Here is an 18,939-nt window from a genome sequence, read left to right on the forward strand (position 1 = left end):
CTAATGACAACCAACAATCATTAGACAAAATTGTCTGACATTTCACTGTCTAAAATTCCAAATACCCATTCGGTTACATCCACCACAAATCTAATTAGTCCACCGAATGATTTATTTTCGATGACGTATTTCTAATCTATAAAATATCATGAATGATTGATTCCATATCAATGATTGATGAAAGCACTCTCGTTGTTAATCGAATATCCATATCTATGTGGTACGCTATCGGCAAGAGAAAACTGAAAATCCTATCCCCGGCTATTCGATGTTCAAGTACTTCGAGTATTGTATTGTTATTTTTTTCAATTTCTCTAAAAAGCTGGAGTTAATAAAATTACTGTACTGTTTATAAAAAAAGTAATCACATCGGTTAGTGAGTCAAATTAATTACCAACGGCCTAAGTTATTGTTATTAATTATTTATTTTTACAAATGCAGATAACATCCTGAAATATTTCATACATATTATAACATACGCAGGAAATTAAAGAAAAGCATGATGACCAAAAATTCATCCTTCAAGAAGACCGTCAATACAACTTTTCTGCCTTATTTGAAGGTTTTCCATTTTAATCATTTTAATGCAAATCTAGTGTAACAAAAATTGTACTTGCCATTGTTGCTTTTTTTTTGTAATTAACGCTATAGGTGCCTGCTTATATAGTCAATTGATTTGAAAATGGATTTGACGTGACAAGAACGAACCACTCGGCTATCCGTTATTCCAATTGCCTCTCATTTGCATAATACGTGCGCAGTGCTATATCAGAAAAGTATCAATAAGTCCTTTGTTAGTAATACAATGGATTAAACAATACACACTCTGAATCATATTCCCAAATACACAGCTCCTAAATCACGTCCATTTGTCATCTCAGTCGGTCCTGTACTTCTGAGAGTAATAAGGTCTATATTCGAAGATTACTTACATAATAAGCTTTATTCTGACGTCATAGTAGGTACTCTCAGCTGCTGACAACGCGGCGTTCAAACAAACGTACACTTTCAGCAGATTGATAAACAAGGTTAAGTAGAGTTTGATGTGTTTCATTAAGAGTTTTGAAGAAATAGGATAAAGAAAAACTAATCAGTTTTGAGCAGAATGTCAGCTAATTCATTACGGTACATGAGATGCAGCCTTGTAACAAACGAACAAACAAACTGTTTTGTGAACAAACATACGGTCCCGTGTACCCTTGCAGTACGGACCCAAAAACACTAAAAATAATGCTACTTAGTAGCATTTTTCAAACGTCAAAATACGATAGATCACACCTCGCATCCCCCGTACTGTAAATATAAAACTAGAAAATACACAGCGTAGTGACGTATTATCGGTTATAGGTGAACGAAAAAGTAAATATGTATAAAATACAATAGCCTGCGCAACCCTCCCGGTACTTGACTATCTGTTTGATTTGAACGCAGGCTAAAGTATTCATATGAAATCGTTTATTGCCTGATTTTTTGTACACGGAACTTTTACAGCCGAGATTTAATAAACTGATAGCACGGGCATAGGTTTCGCTTGGCAAATTGGGTTTTTCGTTTTACTCGTTGTAACTTTTTCTACGATATTATACTCAGCCAAATCTATCTTTTTTGTAAGGGCTGGATTGAATTATTTTCACTGGCCAAAATAGACTAAAATCACGTAAGCTGGTAATAAGAGAAAGATTTGGAAAGGCTGGGCATTTTTTACGGCATTAAGAAAGAAAACACTTGGAAAACTTCAAATGTTTGGGAATTATATTCGTTTTTGACCAGTGACTTTGATTTGACAGTTTAAAACATTAGAGCGATTTGTCAGTATAAGAGCTCGGGGAAATGCAATTTTGTTGGCGCTGGTAGATCTTACCACACTATTGAGCGGTAGGTTCAATGGATAATAAGGTAATTCTTCTTCTTACCGTATGGTTAAGGCCAACCTTTGTCAGATTCTAAGCCGCGTGTGGGCCTTTGAGTGGGTTGAAAATTCTTGAAACTGTCGAAAAACAGGTGTTTTGTTGAGGCCAACCCGTAGTCAGATTCAAAGCCGCGTGTGGGCCCTTGAAGTGGGTTGAAAAAATAGGTGTTTTAAGTACTTTGTTCATGTGCAGTACCTACAATTGATACCTACCAACCTACCCTACCCAACCTAACCTTTGACTTAGTAGTCCAACGTCCATGCCACTACGTAACACAAATCTTTTATAATTTAGAACCCTTCATTCTGCGAATAACAGTAGATTTCAAGAACTCTTTTCGTCGTGTGCACAATCCTTATCCAAGACGTACAAGCGTACGTACAGCTCTGAATTGTAAGAGTACTTTACAAAACGTCACAGTCAAAGCGTAGGTATAAAGGTAGTTGATTTTGTAACGACTGAAATCACATTTCCACGTCCTTTGAATGTCACGTTGAATAAACATTTACATTCAGATAACACGTTTGTATCTCCCTATTGTTGTGTGAAACACGAGGCTTTTTATTTAAAGTTTAAATTACTGTGAGTCCTCGGAGAATATGCTTTACATGGTGGTTATTTTTTACATGGTAGTTATATTGAGTGAGTAAGATATGAAGGATGAATATTATTAATGAGCTTAGGTTGAAGTGGCGAAAATGCATGACCGTGCAGGATACTTTAAAAAAAGCTACTTTTTATGGTTTCATACGAAAAGGGTTAAAATGGTACCCTCTTATTAAGATCTAACAATCGCTTATGATCAAAATCACTTGACTACGAGAGCGCAATAACACGAAAAACTCATACAATACAAAACAGTTTTGAAGAACTGATAACTATTAAATTTTCGAATGACCTTCCAAAAACTGTGTGCTTTTGCGCCAATTTTTTCCACCATGTAAACAAGAAACAGAAAACAATTTTAGAAACGCTGGGAATCATACAAAAATACACCTTATCACATTATAATAAAGTCGAAAATAACCTCCATCGATCAACGACAATATTTTTTGCATTGAAAAATTCATACCTGATTGCTTTACAAAGGCATTTTACCATCAATATCCATCGTAGTCTCATGAGAAGCACTGGAGAGGAAAAAATAGCTTATTCCTTGGTACAAGATACTTTATTCTTGCATTATTAATGCATAGAGACCGTGTCACACGCGTGATAGGAAAATAATGTGGAAAGTCACGCGTAACGTGACAACGAACATGCTTATTGAGGTTCTCAATATACTCCTAGTATTTGGCTTTTAGTGAACTGGGTTACGGAGAAAGGGTTACGTGTTATTCTATACTAGCTGTTGCCCGCGACTTCGTCCCCGTGGGTAGAAGATATAAGATTTGATTTTTACATGCCCTGTTTTTCCCATATTTTCCATTGTATCTTCGCTCCTATTAGTCGTAGCGTGATGGTTTGTAGCCTAAAGCCTTCCTCGATTAATGGTCTATTCAACACAAAAAGAATTTTTCAATTTGGATCAGTAGTTCCTGAGATTAGCGCGTTCAAACAAACAAACAAACAAACAAACTCTTCAGCTTTATATATTAGTATAGAAGTATAGTTAAGTTATCGGTAATATTGTGTTTTAAGCCATTTAAAATCCAGCTACGAAACAAAACCACCCTTGTCAATGGATACTAATTTATTACTGACCTTGATCACAAAACGGCGGTGCAAGCACGCACAAACATACTTATCAGGTTTGCACCACCTATAATAGGTATTTTTATAGTAACTATCGTGAGAATGATTCATTATTAACTGCAACAGTTTACTCACGCGTATTTATCGGGAATGTCCGACATGTTTCGGTTCCTTAGTATCGTTTAATGTTTCCAGTATTGCAGCTAATAGAAGTACATACACAAAAAAGTTCAAGCGTCAGTTATATGCTGCCCCCTAGAGGGTAGCTATTTAGCTAAGCGCTGGATTTCAGTTTAAACCTTTTGACTCCTGTTTATAATGTAATTTCCCGATTACCAGTAGGACCACCGCCAGCATTTCACCTAAGTTTCACAAAAAAAATCAATCAAAAGTCTGTTGCATGGTATGTGTTCATGAATCGGTACAGATTGTCCTCTACCTGCCTCAGAACCGGACAAACTTGTTCTTGGGACAAAGTTTCCCGACTATTTGCTCCTAAAGAGATATATACGAAGCTTAAGTATTTTATTTATCCTTTAAGCGGTTGTAGAGTTTAACGAAGTTGTTTGTAACAGAATTTGTACATCGCTAGAAGTTTTGTAAATAAAATTTATTGAATGGACTGTTGATTTTGTAAACGCCAATTGTCGCCGTTTGATTTTCCGTGATGTTGAACTTTATTTTACGTCAGAATCTTTTCATTCAAGAAAACTAAGTTACTTTCATCGATATTGGTTAAGCATTTCATGCGTAAAGAGGTAACAAACATTCAAGGGTAATTTAATGTTTTACTTTCGGTCATCGATAAGTTGAAGCGATATAGTTTTCTTTCGTATCGAATAGATACGACGGACAAACGCTAGACATCGAAAAAAAATATTCTTTGTCTACAATCTACATAAATTCACTGCGCAATTTATTCAACTTTCAATGTTAACTTTGTGTTTCATTCATACTGAAAAAAATATCGATAAATTTTATCTTATCTAACGTAAACATCCATTGTTTACGAAACAAATAATTTTTAATTTAAAAATAACAAAAACTCAATCGATATCGATTCGATTATATATCGAACCAAGATTGACCTTCAGTTTTTCCTCTCCAAATTAAAACCACTAAATTATTGCACATTTATACGGGAATCGGTAATAATTCTATACAAGCTATTTCTGTTAACTCAGTATAGTAATGTTCCATAATAGATTGTAAGCTACAATAATAATCCATTAAGTATTGTTCGATAAACAGGTCCCTAACAAAGGAGAGGCAAGGACAAAGGCCTACCTTGACCCACAAATAAGGACGGACTTCAAAAAACCTCTTAGTGGGGGTACTAAAAGGTTTTCAGGCATTGCGCTCATGTCATTCACATAATGCTCCTCATCTGTCGACCCCCTTAGACCCCCATACCTCCCCTTGGGGGTCCAATGGAGTCCTGCCGAAATATTCGCGTAAGTAGGTCAAAGTTTCGCTGTTATGGTTTTACGCACTTGAATGTAATTTTAAAGTATTGCAGAGTGTTGGTTGGTAATTAATTGAAGAGTGTTAATCTATAAGGTTGATTAATTATTTTATGTTATGGATCATTTTACTTTATGTGAAAACTTTTGCTTATAAATATGCAGTTTCCAATGTGGATAATATACGTAGTTAAATAGAACAATGCCCAAAATAGATGTTACCGTGGAATACACGACGGAGTTTTGCCAAAAAACGTTCAATAAATAAACAAGTTTAACAAGCACACAGCATGCATTGTAATTTTATTTTGAAAACAGTATAGTTTACTTGTCGTTTTTAGAACAAAAAATTCCCTCTTGTATTTATAAAAGGCAGAATTATAAACGAGTGACTAATTAAATATTTTTTCTTTTTTTAGGGTAAAATAAAAACGGAATACCATTACTGCCTGATTGTTTATCACCAGGCCGTATTCATGAATAGCTAGGCTATTGAAAATCACAAACAGATCTATTATTACAAAAAAAATTGAGTTCAAGAGCTGTTGGTGAATATGAAAATAATAAAAACAAAATTACACTTTTTACATTAGCTTTACCTTGTTCACACTTGCCCGGCTTTTACCTCTATTTGGTTTCTATTCACGGTGATTTTTTGTCGTCTTACAAAAGGAGCCCAGTTCATGTATCCGACGTAAAATACCCCTTGGCGCGATTATTATTTTTTTATCATCAGCTAAGATAATAAGTACGAAGAAAAATTAAACAAGATAAATCTGGAATATATTCTTAAAAATGATAAAAACGCTGCCGCCCCCCGCGCCCCTCACCATTGATACAAGGCTCGGACCGCGCTCGCAACAGAGCTGTGTTTCTAAAAAACTACGAATTGCATAATAATATTGAATAAAAATTGCATTTAAAATTTATTCAAATCTCATAAATACCTACCTATTTTTATATCATGAACGTGTTCTAGCCATTGGATACATGAACTGGGCAGCTTTTGTAAGACGAATAAAAAATCACGGTGTATATTAAATTATACAGCCTTCAACTTATTTACTACAAATGATACCTTTGTAAATAATTCTGTCAGCCATAATAACTATACATACTCCACCTGATCCAGCCTGTCACGTGAGACATGAAGGAAATTAATTATACTTGCTTAGGTACACAGCTGGGTCGCGGAAACCGGTTTAAAACTGACACAAAGTAAAGTAATTACATATAAATGCTTTGCCACACTGAAGTTTAGCGAATTGAGCTATAGTAAGAAGATAGGATTCATTTATTAAAAACATTTATTTCTGCTAAGAAACCAGTCTTCTTAATAAGTAGCACTTGGCCGGTTCTTCAAAAAAACAACACTTTTAAATCTTAGTTAAATTATTGTGTGATTCCAACAAAATATTTGGAGTCATACAGTATTTAGTAACGAGAAACCCTATAGTCAGATTGGTTGTCAGACATTCAAGCTTCTGACTACCCGTTACGAGGATCACAGATGTTTAAATAACATGATGGAATCACAATTTAAAATGTATCTTCCGAAACACGGAGGAACTTGCTATGACATAGAGGGTCACCCATCCACGGACCGTCTGTATCAAGTGTAGCTTAACCTTTGATCGTTTAGCCAGGAGCTCCTATGCTTACCTAAGTCTAAAATACGGTATATTCGTAGTTCACTTTGATGGGTCCACAAAACAAATATTGGACGTGGGTACACGTACCACATATTCAAATTTGAAGCCGGTTTGCTTGTCTGCTGTACAATGTAGAAGGTACATGCGTCGGGCTAGAGGCATACATAAATTCATTGAGCTGTGTGAAAGGCGAAGAGTTATTCATTTATCATAAGTCGTTTTAATAAATAAGTAAAAAAACGAACAAATTTTATGGCCGTAACAAAAAAGATGCCTATAGTGGCTGAAGAGTTTACTCATGCCATCTAATAACAAAGGACCTGAAGTGCATTTCTTAATTAATTTCTTGTAAGATGTCACGGGTAGCCACATTAACTAATTAATCGTTAAAAGGATGACTTACGAATGTTTTAGCTTTCTGGAAAATAATATTGTTGGAAAGCTTTGTTGTATAAGAAGACTGGGTAAAAGAATTATAAATATTATTGTTTTTATTAATTACCCAAAGGGTAAAAACGGAACCCTTTACTGATGCTCCATTGTCTTTTCGTCACTAAGTTCAAATAAAGATCGAGTTATCGGTCATAGAATTGGTCGGTGACAAATTAATTTTCGGGATTTAAATAATGTGTTCTGAATAAACAAAAGATTTTATGACAACGAGTCTAAGAGGAGCGTTGGTCACAAAATGTAGACCCATCATTACCTTGGCCGGAGCTGTAGTACATAATCGACTGCATCAAAAAAAGGTCCCCACCATCTCAATCATTATGGCAATACACGGAGAATCTGTCAGTAAATTATGGTATATATAGGAAAACTGGAAAACATATTCATCCTCATGGGTTCGGTTAAAAAACCAACCTTTTTGCTCAAACCCTACGCGGTGTTTATGTTTATGCGTGTTCACTGTTCATTTTCGCGCCTGTTTGCTCGTTATGCACAAGTGAACACGTTTCGTATTTACGAAAATCTCTGGTGAGAAAATGATGCATGAATGTAGATGGTACGAAAGGTGCCTGTTATTTCGAATAAGAGAGGTAATATTCATACAAATACCCTCGACGCATTTGTTGACGCAAAATTTTTTGTCGTGTGGATAGAGGTTTATAGTCCTTCCTTGGATTTATTTTAATTTCCATGTTTAGGAAATTAAGAAGAAATATTTGCTTTTCTACAATTTGTGGAGGCCCTCCATCTTTAATTTACATTCGAAATTAAAAAAAAAAACAAAATCAAAATCGGTTCATTCAGACATTCATCATCATACACACACATAAAACACACCGTCGTCGTCGTTTTTGCGTTTTTTATATTTTATTAAGTTTGCTTATCTTATGTGGACTGTGTCCTTTCTTGGAGTTCAAGCTATTCTCCTAAAAAGTATTACCAAATTTTGCAAGGATAGCCGAGTGGTTGAGGTCACCACAACAAACCCACGCGCGATGTGTCGCGGATTCGATCCCCGCGTAGCACAAGCCTTTGTGGGATCCACGAATAATGGTCCTGAGTCTGTGATTTATTTGTATGTGACTTGAAGATTTGTGAAACCCCCCGCAACGCTAGGATAAATATCCATAATTCAAATCAAAAGCTAGCATGCCAATGGTATAACAAAGAAGACACGTTTTGATCAGTTCTACGGTTACTTTAATATACACATGGTTTCAATTAGATACAATCGTTGCTTCGATATATTTGCGTATACATTACAAGTTAAGATTCTATAGGTTCAATAATAACATCTTGAAGGTATATATACGACCCTGATCAAAGCAGGATTACTTCTGGTTGAATATTGGTTAAAAAAATATAGATGCAATAACTGAAGACGATATAGGAACGGTGTTACCAAAACAATACTGGGGGCCTTCCGTCCACCTTCCAGTTGAGGAAAAGTGATGTTGCTCTACAAAATGTAGTTTTCTCTCTCACTTGCACTAACGGTGCCCAGTTATTTATTTTGCAATAGGTATTAGTTTAAAGTTTTCTCTTGCATTATTTCAAGGTAGTTTCCGATATTTCTGGAAATTCCTTAATCAGGATTACATTAGACTTCCAAGGTAGATACACTTACATACATACAAATCCCCTTAATTCATAGGAAATATAATTTTCTGTGGCGCGGGGTACTCTTCTTTGTTCTCTTCCATGGTTTTCAGGATCCAGTCTTTGAAGGAGTACACCCTGGTGTATACGTCAGGGTAGCCTTTGGCACACGGCATGCCCCAGGATACGATGCCGACGACACTCTTGCCAGAGACGAGAGGACCTCCGGAATCACCCTGGGATAGGATAGAAAAACGAGAATGTCTAAGACTAGCTATTGCGCGTGACATTGACCGAGTTCCTAATTTTTGTAAAAAATATATAGCCAATTTTTTTTGGAAATCTGCCTTACGGTCTGAACAGTTTTTTTTGGTAAATACCCTATTGTCACGATTTTTGGATTTACGTCTTGGGTACTGGGTTTATTCATTATATACAATATACTCACATTAGCTTTAATAACTAACTTTAAAATACTATTACTTACATGACAAGCTCCTTCGCCATACTTGGTGAGGGAACAGATTTGAGTGTTGAACACCGGGTTGATTTGGATGAAGATGTTCTGGCAATCCTCCACACTGACTGATGTTAGGTTGATCATCTGCAGATGAACTGGGAGGGAGCCGGGGTACTGTAGCAAAAGCGATATTTTGGACACAACCCCGAAAAGAAATATAATTATAGAATGTTTCACAACTGTGGAACAACGTCATCTAGTCTCAAACTAAGCGAAGCTTGTATTATGTATGAGTACTAGACAACTGCTAAACATATTTGTGTGTTTCTAAATACATTACAGATACATTGCCCTCAGATATAGAAAACATGATCGTGCTCACCACTCAAACATTTGTTTTGAGTGGGAATCGAACCCATCGAAACTCGAAATCGAAACTGGATGGCGTATCCAGTATAGCAGTCAGGACTACGAACTAGACCAAAAGTCTAAGTTTCAAAGTATAAACCAGCATAATGACTCAACACAACCTTACATCTACATACCAGTTTCAGCTATAGAGCTGAACAAAAAAACTTAAAATTAATTCGTGACACTTTTTCTCTGACGAAGTCGGATAAAAACATGTCCATACGTCTTGAATCAAATAAACATGCTCTATTTAAAACAATTAAAAGCAAATTAACCTAAAGTAAAAGGAAACACACGTGTGGTCTTCATGTGCCAGTGTTAAGAGTTACACTCAGGTGCACGTGAGAAAACCTGTATAATTAGCACTCGATAATTACTATATTATTAAATCGAGCATTTCCTCGTAAATAGAAACCTATGAAGTGCTGCTATCGGTAACATAAATGCTTATTCACGTAAACGTTAGTAACTATACGTATCTCTAAATATAGATAATGTCACCGATCTTTCAAAATGAATTACTTTACCACCAAACCAAGAACGTAAATATCCAAAATGTCGCTAGTTACACTGGAGTTTAAGTGGACAATGACTCTGCTTACTCTTTCAAATTACCGGAGAAATTCAAGTAAAAGTATACTAGGTAGTAGACAAAGGTGAAAAAGAGTTATAACAACTTTATTTACTGAACTAGCGTGGCGATCAATGCTTAAACTTTCGCAACACGGGAAGAGGTGTCTGTGCCTAGCCGTGGTATATATAAAGGCAGGCATCATTCAACAAATTGAAAATAATTTTCGCTTTAACACAGGTTACAAGAAACACCTGTGGTCCCTCAGGCCAGCCAGCTTAAGTGCATCAGGAGAGCCAAACAAAAACAATAATAAAACAGATATACAGAAGTGGCCCGGTAATGGCGGGTCTCAGACAGTGCGTCGTTAGTTTCTGTGTCAGTAAATAGGGCTGGCAAAACTATAAGGCGATATAATACAATTATTTTGTAGAAGATTAAGGGACAGAGGAAGTTAATCCTTGTGTCGCGGGTGGGGTTTCACAAACATACAACTGACATGTACTAAGACACCCAGACTCAAAACAAGCATTCTTGGATCACACAAACGCTTGTCCTGCGCGCTGATCGAACCCGCGACTCGCGTACAGTGGGTTGGTGTAATGACCTCGTTATGAAAGAGTGATGAACCGTGTGAGAGGGAAAATAAAGGGGGGAATTCGTAAATGCGACTAATAAAATGAGATTTTTGAGATGAGACGAGATTTATAGGGTTAAAACATCAGAAAGAACCAGAGGCGCGCAGAATTAGCGTGCGATTCTGTGACTCTGGCTAAAACCGTAGAAGCCGGGGATGCTTTTATTCGGTAGAAGTCCGACACATCCCCAAGCCGTTGAACTTGGGGATGACTTTAGCTTTTAAAAAAATCAATGCTTGAGTATAGAGAGTGTTTGATGTAGATCGTATAGGGTTCAAGTGGATTTTGTTCTCAAAATGTTTCCCGAAAGACACAAAAATGTTTCTTAAAACTGATGGTATTTGATGGTCAGAAAATTACAAGAACTAACAATTTTAAGTGTAAGTGACCTATAAAGGGTAAAAAGGTTGTAGTCCATAGGCATAGAAGTATTGTTAAATTTATATTATCTTGGGATAGTTGACACCCCTGATCGTTGTGGAGTGCCAGGGAGCACTAATGACACAATTAGAGAGTCTTCCGAATGTGTCGGGAATAACAGTAGTAAAGGGTCAAACTCACCGTAACTACGCAACGCGTGAGAGCCTTTTCTAGAATTTCTAGAAGAAAAGGACTGAAAATAGATAGAGCAAGATGTGGGTGTTGTGTTACGAAATGCTTTTCTCACAGTTTTTTCTTTAACCAGTTTCAAGCTAGCTGTTTATGTAGTCACCTTTCAAGAAGTTTATCTATCAATCCTCGTTCTAGACAGGGTATCTTTGTATGTGTGACTAAGCATAAGAAGATTTTACTTCTTACTGCTGAGATAGTAAGAAGTTTTAAAAAGAAGATGCAATTAACTGTGTGTTTATATCCATTTTTTATTTGTATAACCGAACCTTGATTTGTACTAAAATAACCTAGTCTATTTCCGGAGTCCCTGCTTATCGTGTTATAATCCAAAACAAATGTGAAATATTTCTAACACATGTTTATTATACGCAAAGGGAACAAATTCTCGCTTCGCTGACTGTTCTTGTTGAAGGGAAATAACTTTGAACACATAATTTCCTTGAGTTTAGGATGTTTATATGCTTATATATAATTTATACTAACTTGTTCTGACGTGCTATGGAGCTGTGTTCAAATAGACGATGAAGGAAAATGAGTTTTTTTGCAACATTTTTTCATTGGTGAGCAATAGCTCTTATTTTCGTTCAGGGAATTAAGTATAATAAATAATAACATTATCCACATTACGTAATTAACAAGATTAAAAAAATGTATTTTGCAAAATTTGTTTCTTGCTTTATAAATTCTTGGAAGCGGATTCAAGCGGATTTGTTCTGGAGGTTAATAGTGTGTGATTTAGAAGTGAACTATAATAAAAATTTCTAAAATAAGAAAACGCAGAATTTCGGGTATCAATGAAAACATCAACTTAAGCATCTCCTAGCCAACATAGCCATATCCAATACCAACAGTTCAACTTCTGAGATAAATGATGAAGAACAGCTGATAATACTCACAGAAATCCTTCCCCACCCACTGAGCAGCAGCTCCACGCCTTCCCCAGTGTCGGCTTCAGGCAGTTGTATCGGCTGCACGAGGTTATTGAACTGGATCTCCTTGGTGACCTTGATAAGGCTGATGTCGTTCTTGATGGAGGCGCTGTCGTACTTCTTATGGATAATGATGCGGTCCACGGAGTACTTGACGCCGCCGGACAGACGGTTGGTGGTGCCCAGTACTACGCTTATACCGTATTTGGATTGGCTGGAAGAAAATAGAGGTTTATTTGTGAGGGTCTCATAATCGAAATCGTCTAGCCGAGTAGCCGAGTGGTAAAGGTCAAAGCCACACGGGACTCTCCACTTAGGACATGCAATTGTTTGATCAACGAATGCTTGTTCTGAATCTGGTTGTCTATGTACATGTCATTTAATGTTTGTTTGTTTCCGTGATACAACGATTGACTTCCTTAGCGCGAAAATTTTTGTTACAAGAAATTCAAAGTCTTGACACTTAGTACTGCTGTTTGGACTGTGTCTTACAAACTGTTACTTATACATTTTTAATTGTCATTTTAGTGTGACTGTCTATCGAGGGTTTTATATCAACACGATAACAACATCCTACTACATTCCTGAAAAGGACACGCTTGGTCCAAAAATGCTTGTTCCAAGTCATTTCTATTTAATTTTCTAATTTGAAAATTATTCATGTTGCATAAGCCTGATAATTTGCAAACCCGTCAACCACCCTAGGGAATCACAAAGATTTCACGATATTAAATTTTAAGGTAAATATGAAAAAATCCTGTCATTTTCTGAAAGCCATAAATCATTCTGTAACAATTTAACGAAGAACTTGTAAACATTCCAGCTACATGAAAGCTTAACTGTTTTACACGAAAAACAGTTCGAATTTTTAAATTTTAACCACAGTTTTTAAATTGTTTGAATTTAACCGGGCGTTCCGCGAATTGCTCAAAAGCCTTCATGGAACCGATCAATCATATATAATCAAGCAAAGGCTAGCCATTTACAAAAAAACTTTATGTTTATCCATGGCTATGGGTAATAAATATCGTTTGACAAACATTTTGGTAAATACCTTTTAGAGTGATCACTACTTACACAAATATCGTTTTTTTTGCATGTATGTTATAATGCTGGTTCTTTTGATTACTTCTGGGAAGCCCCGGTAATTTACTTGTAAACAATCTAGTTTCGAAAAAAGGTAAATTCATATAACGGCAGCTAATAAAAATTGACACAAAACGGGTCAAACTTCGACGGTCTTTCCCGGAAGGGAGAAACACGCGTACCATCATTGGGTTACCCTGGCTCCGGTACCCGAAGGGCATAAGAAGGAACATGAGTGGGTTTATTAAGTCAGTAAAAGTCTGACACTCTCTTCCGCTCCACCCAAAGCGGAAAGAGACGTTTGATAATTTAGCATTCAAAAAAAAAAATCTATTCTTTTTTCATTTTTTATCCATTTCTTTCTATTTTTTATTCTATTCCTAAGCCCGGTACAGGATATCCTTGTTTTAGAGTACTACAGACGCTAACACTCCTAGATATCAGCTATATACTCGTAACTAGTCTTATGCTCAAAAGAGTCCTTACCCATCGGTACAGTGGGCGGCTGTCAGGATCCATCGGTTGTTAAGTACTGATCCGCCGCAGAAGTGGGAGTTGTACCAGGAGCGCAGAGACGCCTGGTAGGGGATACGACCCTCGGGAGCATCCACTCCGCCCACGATGCGTGCCTCTTTATATATGAGTCTACTGTCGGCTACTTCTGATGGCAGCTCCAGAATGAAGCCTGAAAGTTCATATTTTTTAGTTTTGGTGCGGATTTACGTCATTTTATTTACAAACAAGTTTCAATGTATATAAAATTTCTATTCACTTAATCAAAATCAAATTAAAATTCGTGTATTCTTATACAAGGCTAATTTAAGCGTAGCACTGTTGAACACTGCCTATTACGGCTACTACCCTGTACCCCATAGCGTGTCGGTGAACGAAATCTCATGGTACACAGTCAGACGTTACTTAGATATGAAAAGCAGTTTTATTCTTTAAGCGGTAGGGTCGATTTTGAAATGGTAGTGACAACATTTGAGTGTAATGGTCGATAAATTGAAAACTCCGCTCACAGGTCTCGTTAGCTCAGAGGGCGAGAGCGCCGATATCCAGGTTTAAACACCTGAGCATCGGAGGTCGGAGGTTCAAATCCTTCACGAGCCTAATTTGGACAGCCTTACTTTTTGATTTTTTTCAGTATGAAATATGACACGATACAAGCATTTTGCTTTACTAAAATATCTAGCTGTTGCCCGCGACTCCGACCGCGTGGATTTCAGTTTGCAGCGTTCGGTGGCTCCCGTTTCCATGGGAACGACGAGATAAAATGTAGCCATGATCCTCCATTACACCCCTTAAATTCAAACTACCCAATAACCCTTGTTGTCTCAATCACCTCGTGGTTATGTTATGAACAAAGAGTTTACAAAACAAGACTTAGACATTTGTTCTTTTTTTACGAAAATTAATTACTGTATTCTTCCTGTTTGTACTTTATTGGGTTTAGAATCCTTTGTACTAAATTCGCTTTTCTTTTTAGGGTTCGGTATCCAAAATGTAAAAACTAACCCTATAACTGAGACTTCGCGGGCCATCCGACTGTCTATATGTCTGTCCACCCATCCTACCGTGTCACTAGGCTTATGAAACGTGATAGATAGTTTATTTTAGCCGCTCTATAAGCAGCCGTTGAAATTTCATATTTTTTTTGGTATTCTTTTCTTTAGCCTAACCAAACTCTGCTGCAGGTCTTTACTGACTTGACCGGTGTTTATTTAATAACATTTTTAATTTCAATGTGTGCTCTAAAGCCTTCTTATATTTTCGGAACTTACTCTACGACTCTACTTCTTAAATAATTGGGCAAATGATGTTAGTCTTTTAGAATATTGAAAACGCACTTATCTCAAAAGACACTTTAGTAATTTTTGCCATTTTTTTACCTTTAAATTTGCATTATTTAAATTAATTGCGGTTATATTTGAAAGGAATCATTTAAAAATAGTTCTTTTAACGAAGAATAAAAAAAAGAAGCATGTCAAAGGATAAATAAGTTTTACATTAAACCTTTGAAACAGGAACACAATATACTCATAATTAAACTCCTTGTATATCATTGCGTGGGATGCATATTCCGTACACGTGTAATTTAAATTTAAACCGTGCAAGTTCAGTAAAAGGCTTACAGTAATGTTTCAGTAAGTCAAATGCGAATAATAATCTTATTTTGATGCAATTTTAAAGTCGGGATATAGTCAAGCATTTCAAGAGATTTTACACGTTGACATCTCGTTATGGGTTATTTTAATGAAAAGACGAAAATACTGTACATAACTACTGTTTTATTATAAAATGATGCAAATATGCTTACTGATGCGTATTTATCAGGATTGCCGAACCGAAGTCCCTAATCATGTGATGACTCACGAATTGAACAGTTCGTCTCGCGACCCGATAAATACGCGTCAGCAAACCGATAAATCATTTAATAATTAAAAATTATCACTATAGCTACCAAAAAAATAAATATTATCTGACGACAGAAAAAGGCGAGTAAAGTATCGTGTAGGAAGAAAAAAAGACAAGAAAATAAAAACCTTACAGCAGCGAATTCCAAAATGCTTTATCTAATAAATAATGACGAAGAAATAACTCTCACAAAAAAAAAATAACTCACCCTGAACTTGGAAGAACAAACAAGCAAAAATAAATTTAAACATTTTATATTTAAACACGTGCAACTAAAATAAATTCCCTAACACTTCTGCAACGCCGACTCATCGACGCCCTTTTATAATTATCAATTTAATTGCAGATAAAGCGAAAACTCAAGATTTATCAATCCACCTATAAATACTTGAAAAACCAACGGTGCAAGAAACTTTGTTTTTCCGACACTCGATATGTTTACAAACTATAGATTTTCTTGTTATTGTTGTCTATTTACGCTTCGGTGAATGCACTCGAGTGATTTCGCTTCTTGGGTATACAGGAGTTAGGTACTAGCAAGCTACTGTAAACTTAACGAAGTGGAAATAGGTATAACTATCTGTAGCTGTAGGAACTTTAATTTGTTTAACTTATGCCTTAGAATTGTATATATACTATATTGATTCTTCGCCATTTATCACCGTAGAAAGTGCTCCCGTGGAGAATGGATAAATCTTCTAGAATCGAAATTTTGAATCCGAATGGCATGAGCAGAAAAATGGTCTCTTGTCGAGTTTTGTCACCTGTCAAATATTCATCCATTAAAATTTTCGCCTAATTATTGGATAAAAATAGGAGAGATTTTCGGTAGGCGCTATAGGAAGTGTGGTGTCGTTAGCTCTGAGGTCCCGGGTTCGATCTCCGGTCGGGCCAATGTAAAATTCACATTTCTACATTGTCTCGGGTCTGGGTGTTTGTGGTACCTTCGTTGTATCTGAATTCCATAACACAAGTGCTTTAGCAACTTACTTTGGGTTCAGAACAATGTTTGTGATGTAGTCCGCATTTATTTATTACTAGCTGACCCAGCAAACGTTGTTTTGCCGATTTTTTTTTTTCTCGTTGTATGTATTTTTAATGCCACATATTCGTCCAAAAAATGAAACATATTTCTTTAGTGTGAGCAACCCTTAACATTTAGGGGTATGAAAAATAGATGTTGTTCTATTCTCAGAACTACCCAATAAGTATACAAAATTTGGTAAAAATCAGTTAAGCCGTTTCGGAGGAGTACGGTAACTAACATCGTGTCACGGGAATTTTATATATTAGAAGATTTATCATTTATGTGTGTTTTAGTCAGTAAAAGTACCTGTCAACGCAAAGCGGAAAGAGTCATTTGATGAATTCCAATCCGAAAAACGAGGTTCGGGGTGGTAATTTAGGTTGACAACGAGATACGAGTAGCATGTTCTTCCTACCTCCCAAATTACCTCGTGGTATATGGAGTAAGAGAATTACGTAATGAAAGCAAATTTTATAAGCGTGGGCCGTTCCACGTGTTACATGAAATGCATACAGCAACTGAATACTGATTATAAAGGATTCCCACGAATCTGTCCATTAATTAATATATTATATTCATTACCAGTTAATGAAAAGCATTGTTGAGATATTCGACTGGAATACATTTGTTGAAGCCGGTTCAAAAATTTGGCTAATTAACAATTAATTGAAAATCTTACTAAAGAATAAGAACAAAATTCGAGGCTAAGCGATGGTTGGTCCGGCCATAAATTTCTCGTGTCGTTATTTACAAAATATATATTTTGTACAATAACAAATAATAAGAATGACAGTGACCTATTGTTTTGGATTAAATTTGTATAGTCTATGTGAAGAGGATTCTCCCTTCGACTCAAATCGATCGGTTTTTTTTTTCCTGAAAATCTATCTCGGCTCTAGGAACTGCCTTGAGCTCCCTTGTAATCCTCAATACTGGATACCTCTTTCGAGAATTTTCCAGAGTTTTCATCGTTAGCAACTAAGCTTATTTCTGAAAGAACATTTTCATCGGTTTATAACGTAAAGACTCTTGCTTCTTTGTATGCTTATTTCCAGTTCAACGAAAAACGCCTTTTTCCAATAGAAGGGAAAAACTGTAAAACGACGTGCCACGAAGCTTACATTTATTTTTATTATTTTATGATGTTACTCGCTTATATCTGCGACTTCGTCTGAATTTGAAATCCTTTGATGCGATTTGGTAAAGCATGTAGTTATTTTTATGTGTGAGCCTTGGAATATGATATTTTTTTTCTAAAGTAGTAGTTTTCAAGGTTCGCATTCCGGTAATGAAATACTATTTGTTGGATCATGGGTTTCCAGGTCGGTTCTTCTCCATAGGAATCTAGAGGCAATATTACTGTAATCAACCTTTTTTATGCGACTTTTAGCCCTATTATTTATTTTTTTACTGTATATACAATTGAATTTTCAGTTACATTTTGATAGCTCTACCTGTTCCATCTCATTCTCATTAAAACTTTCAAAGGTCACTGCCAAGAAGGTCACTGTTCCTGGTACATTTCCTTTCAAATATTCAAAAGGTATTGTTTAAACTTATACCAATCTATTATTTACCGAACTTGTTGTCAATAAGAACTTGTGCGTACCAGTATAAATACATTTACTTGAAGATGTTTGTTCTTTGGACTGTGATAGAGATAACATTTAATTGAATTTCTATGAATCAAACGCCTACAACACATCATTGATTGACGTAGGCAGTAACAAAGACGTCTGCTACTCTATTCAAGTGTCATTTTTTTAATCTTGACGTCTACAGAAAATGCTCTATTATAATGTAGATGATGGGTCAAGGTCACGTGATTTTACGAAACGTCATTTCCATACATTTGGTTTTAACGTACTGACGAAAACTATTGTCAATATCCCTTAGAGGGGATGGGGTAGTAGATATTTACAAACGAATTCTATTATGTGTATTATTAAAATTTTAGTTGACATACATGGTTTTAATTTTGTTTAAAAATTTATTGCTCTGTAATCGTAAGGTGAAAG

General features: G+C 36.0%; 1 protein-coding gene across 1 annotated transcript; it reads right to left on the reverse strand.

The window, feature by feature from the left end:
• Positions 1 to 8,347: 8,347 nt before the first annotated feature.
• Positions 8,348 to 14,195, reverse strand: LOC113494544 (chymotrypsin-2-like; the record flags this gene model as incomplete). Its single annotated transcript, XM_026872932.1, has 4 exons — positions 8,348 to 9,005; positions 9,257 to 9,403; positions 12,358 to 12,604; positions 13,963 to 14,195. Coding segments are annotated over 4 exons (819 nt in total), but the record flags the coding sequence as incomplete, so codon positions are not given.
• Between the last annotated feature and the right edge of the window lie 4,744 nt (positions 14,196 to 18,939).

This window comes from Trichoplusia ni, chromosome 5 (genome assembly GCF_003590095.1).
Source record: "Trichoplusia ni isolate ovarian cell line Hi5 chromosome 5, tn1, whole genome shotgun sequence".
In the NCBI taxonomy this organism is placed as follows: Eukaryota; Metazoa; Arthropoda; class Insecta; order Lepidoptera; family Noctuidae; genus Trichoplusia; species Trichoplusia ni.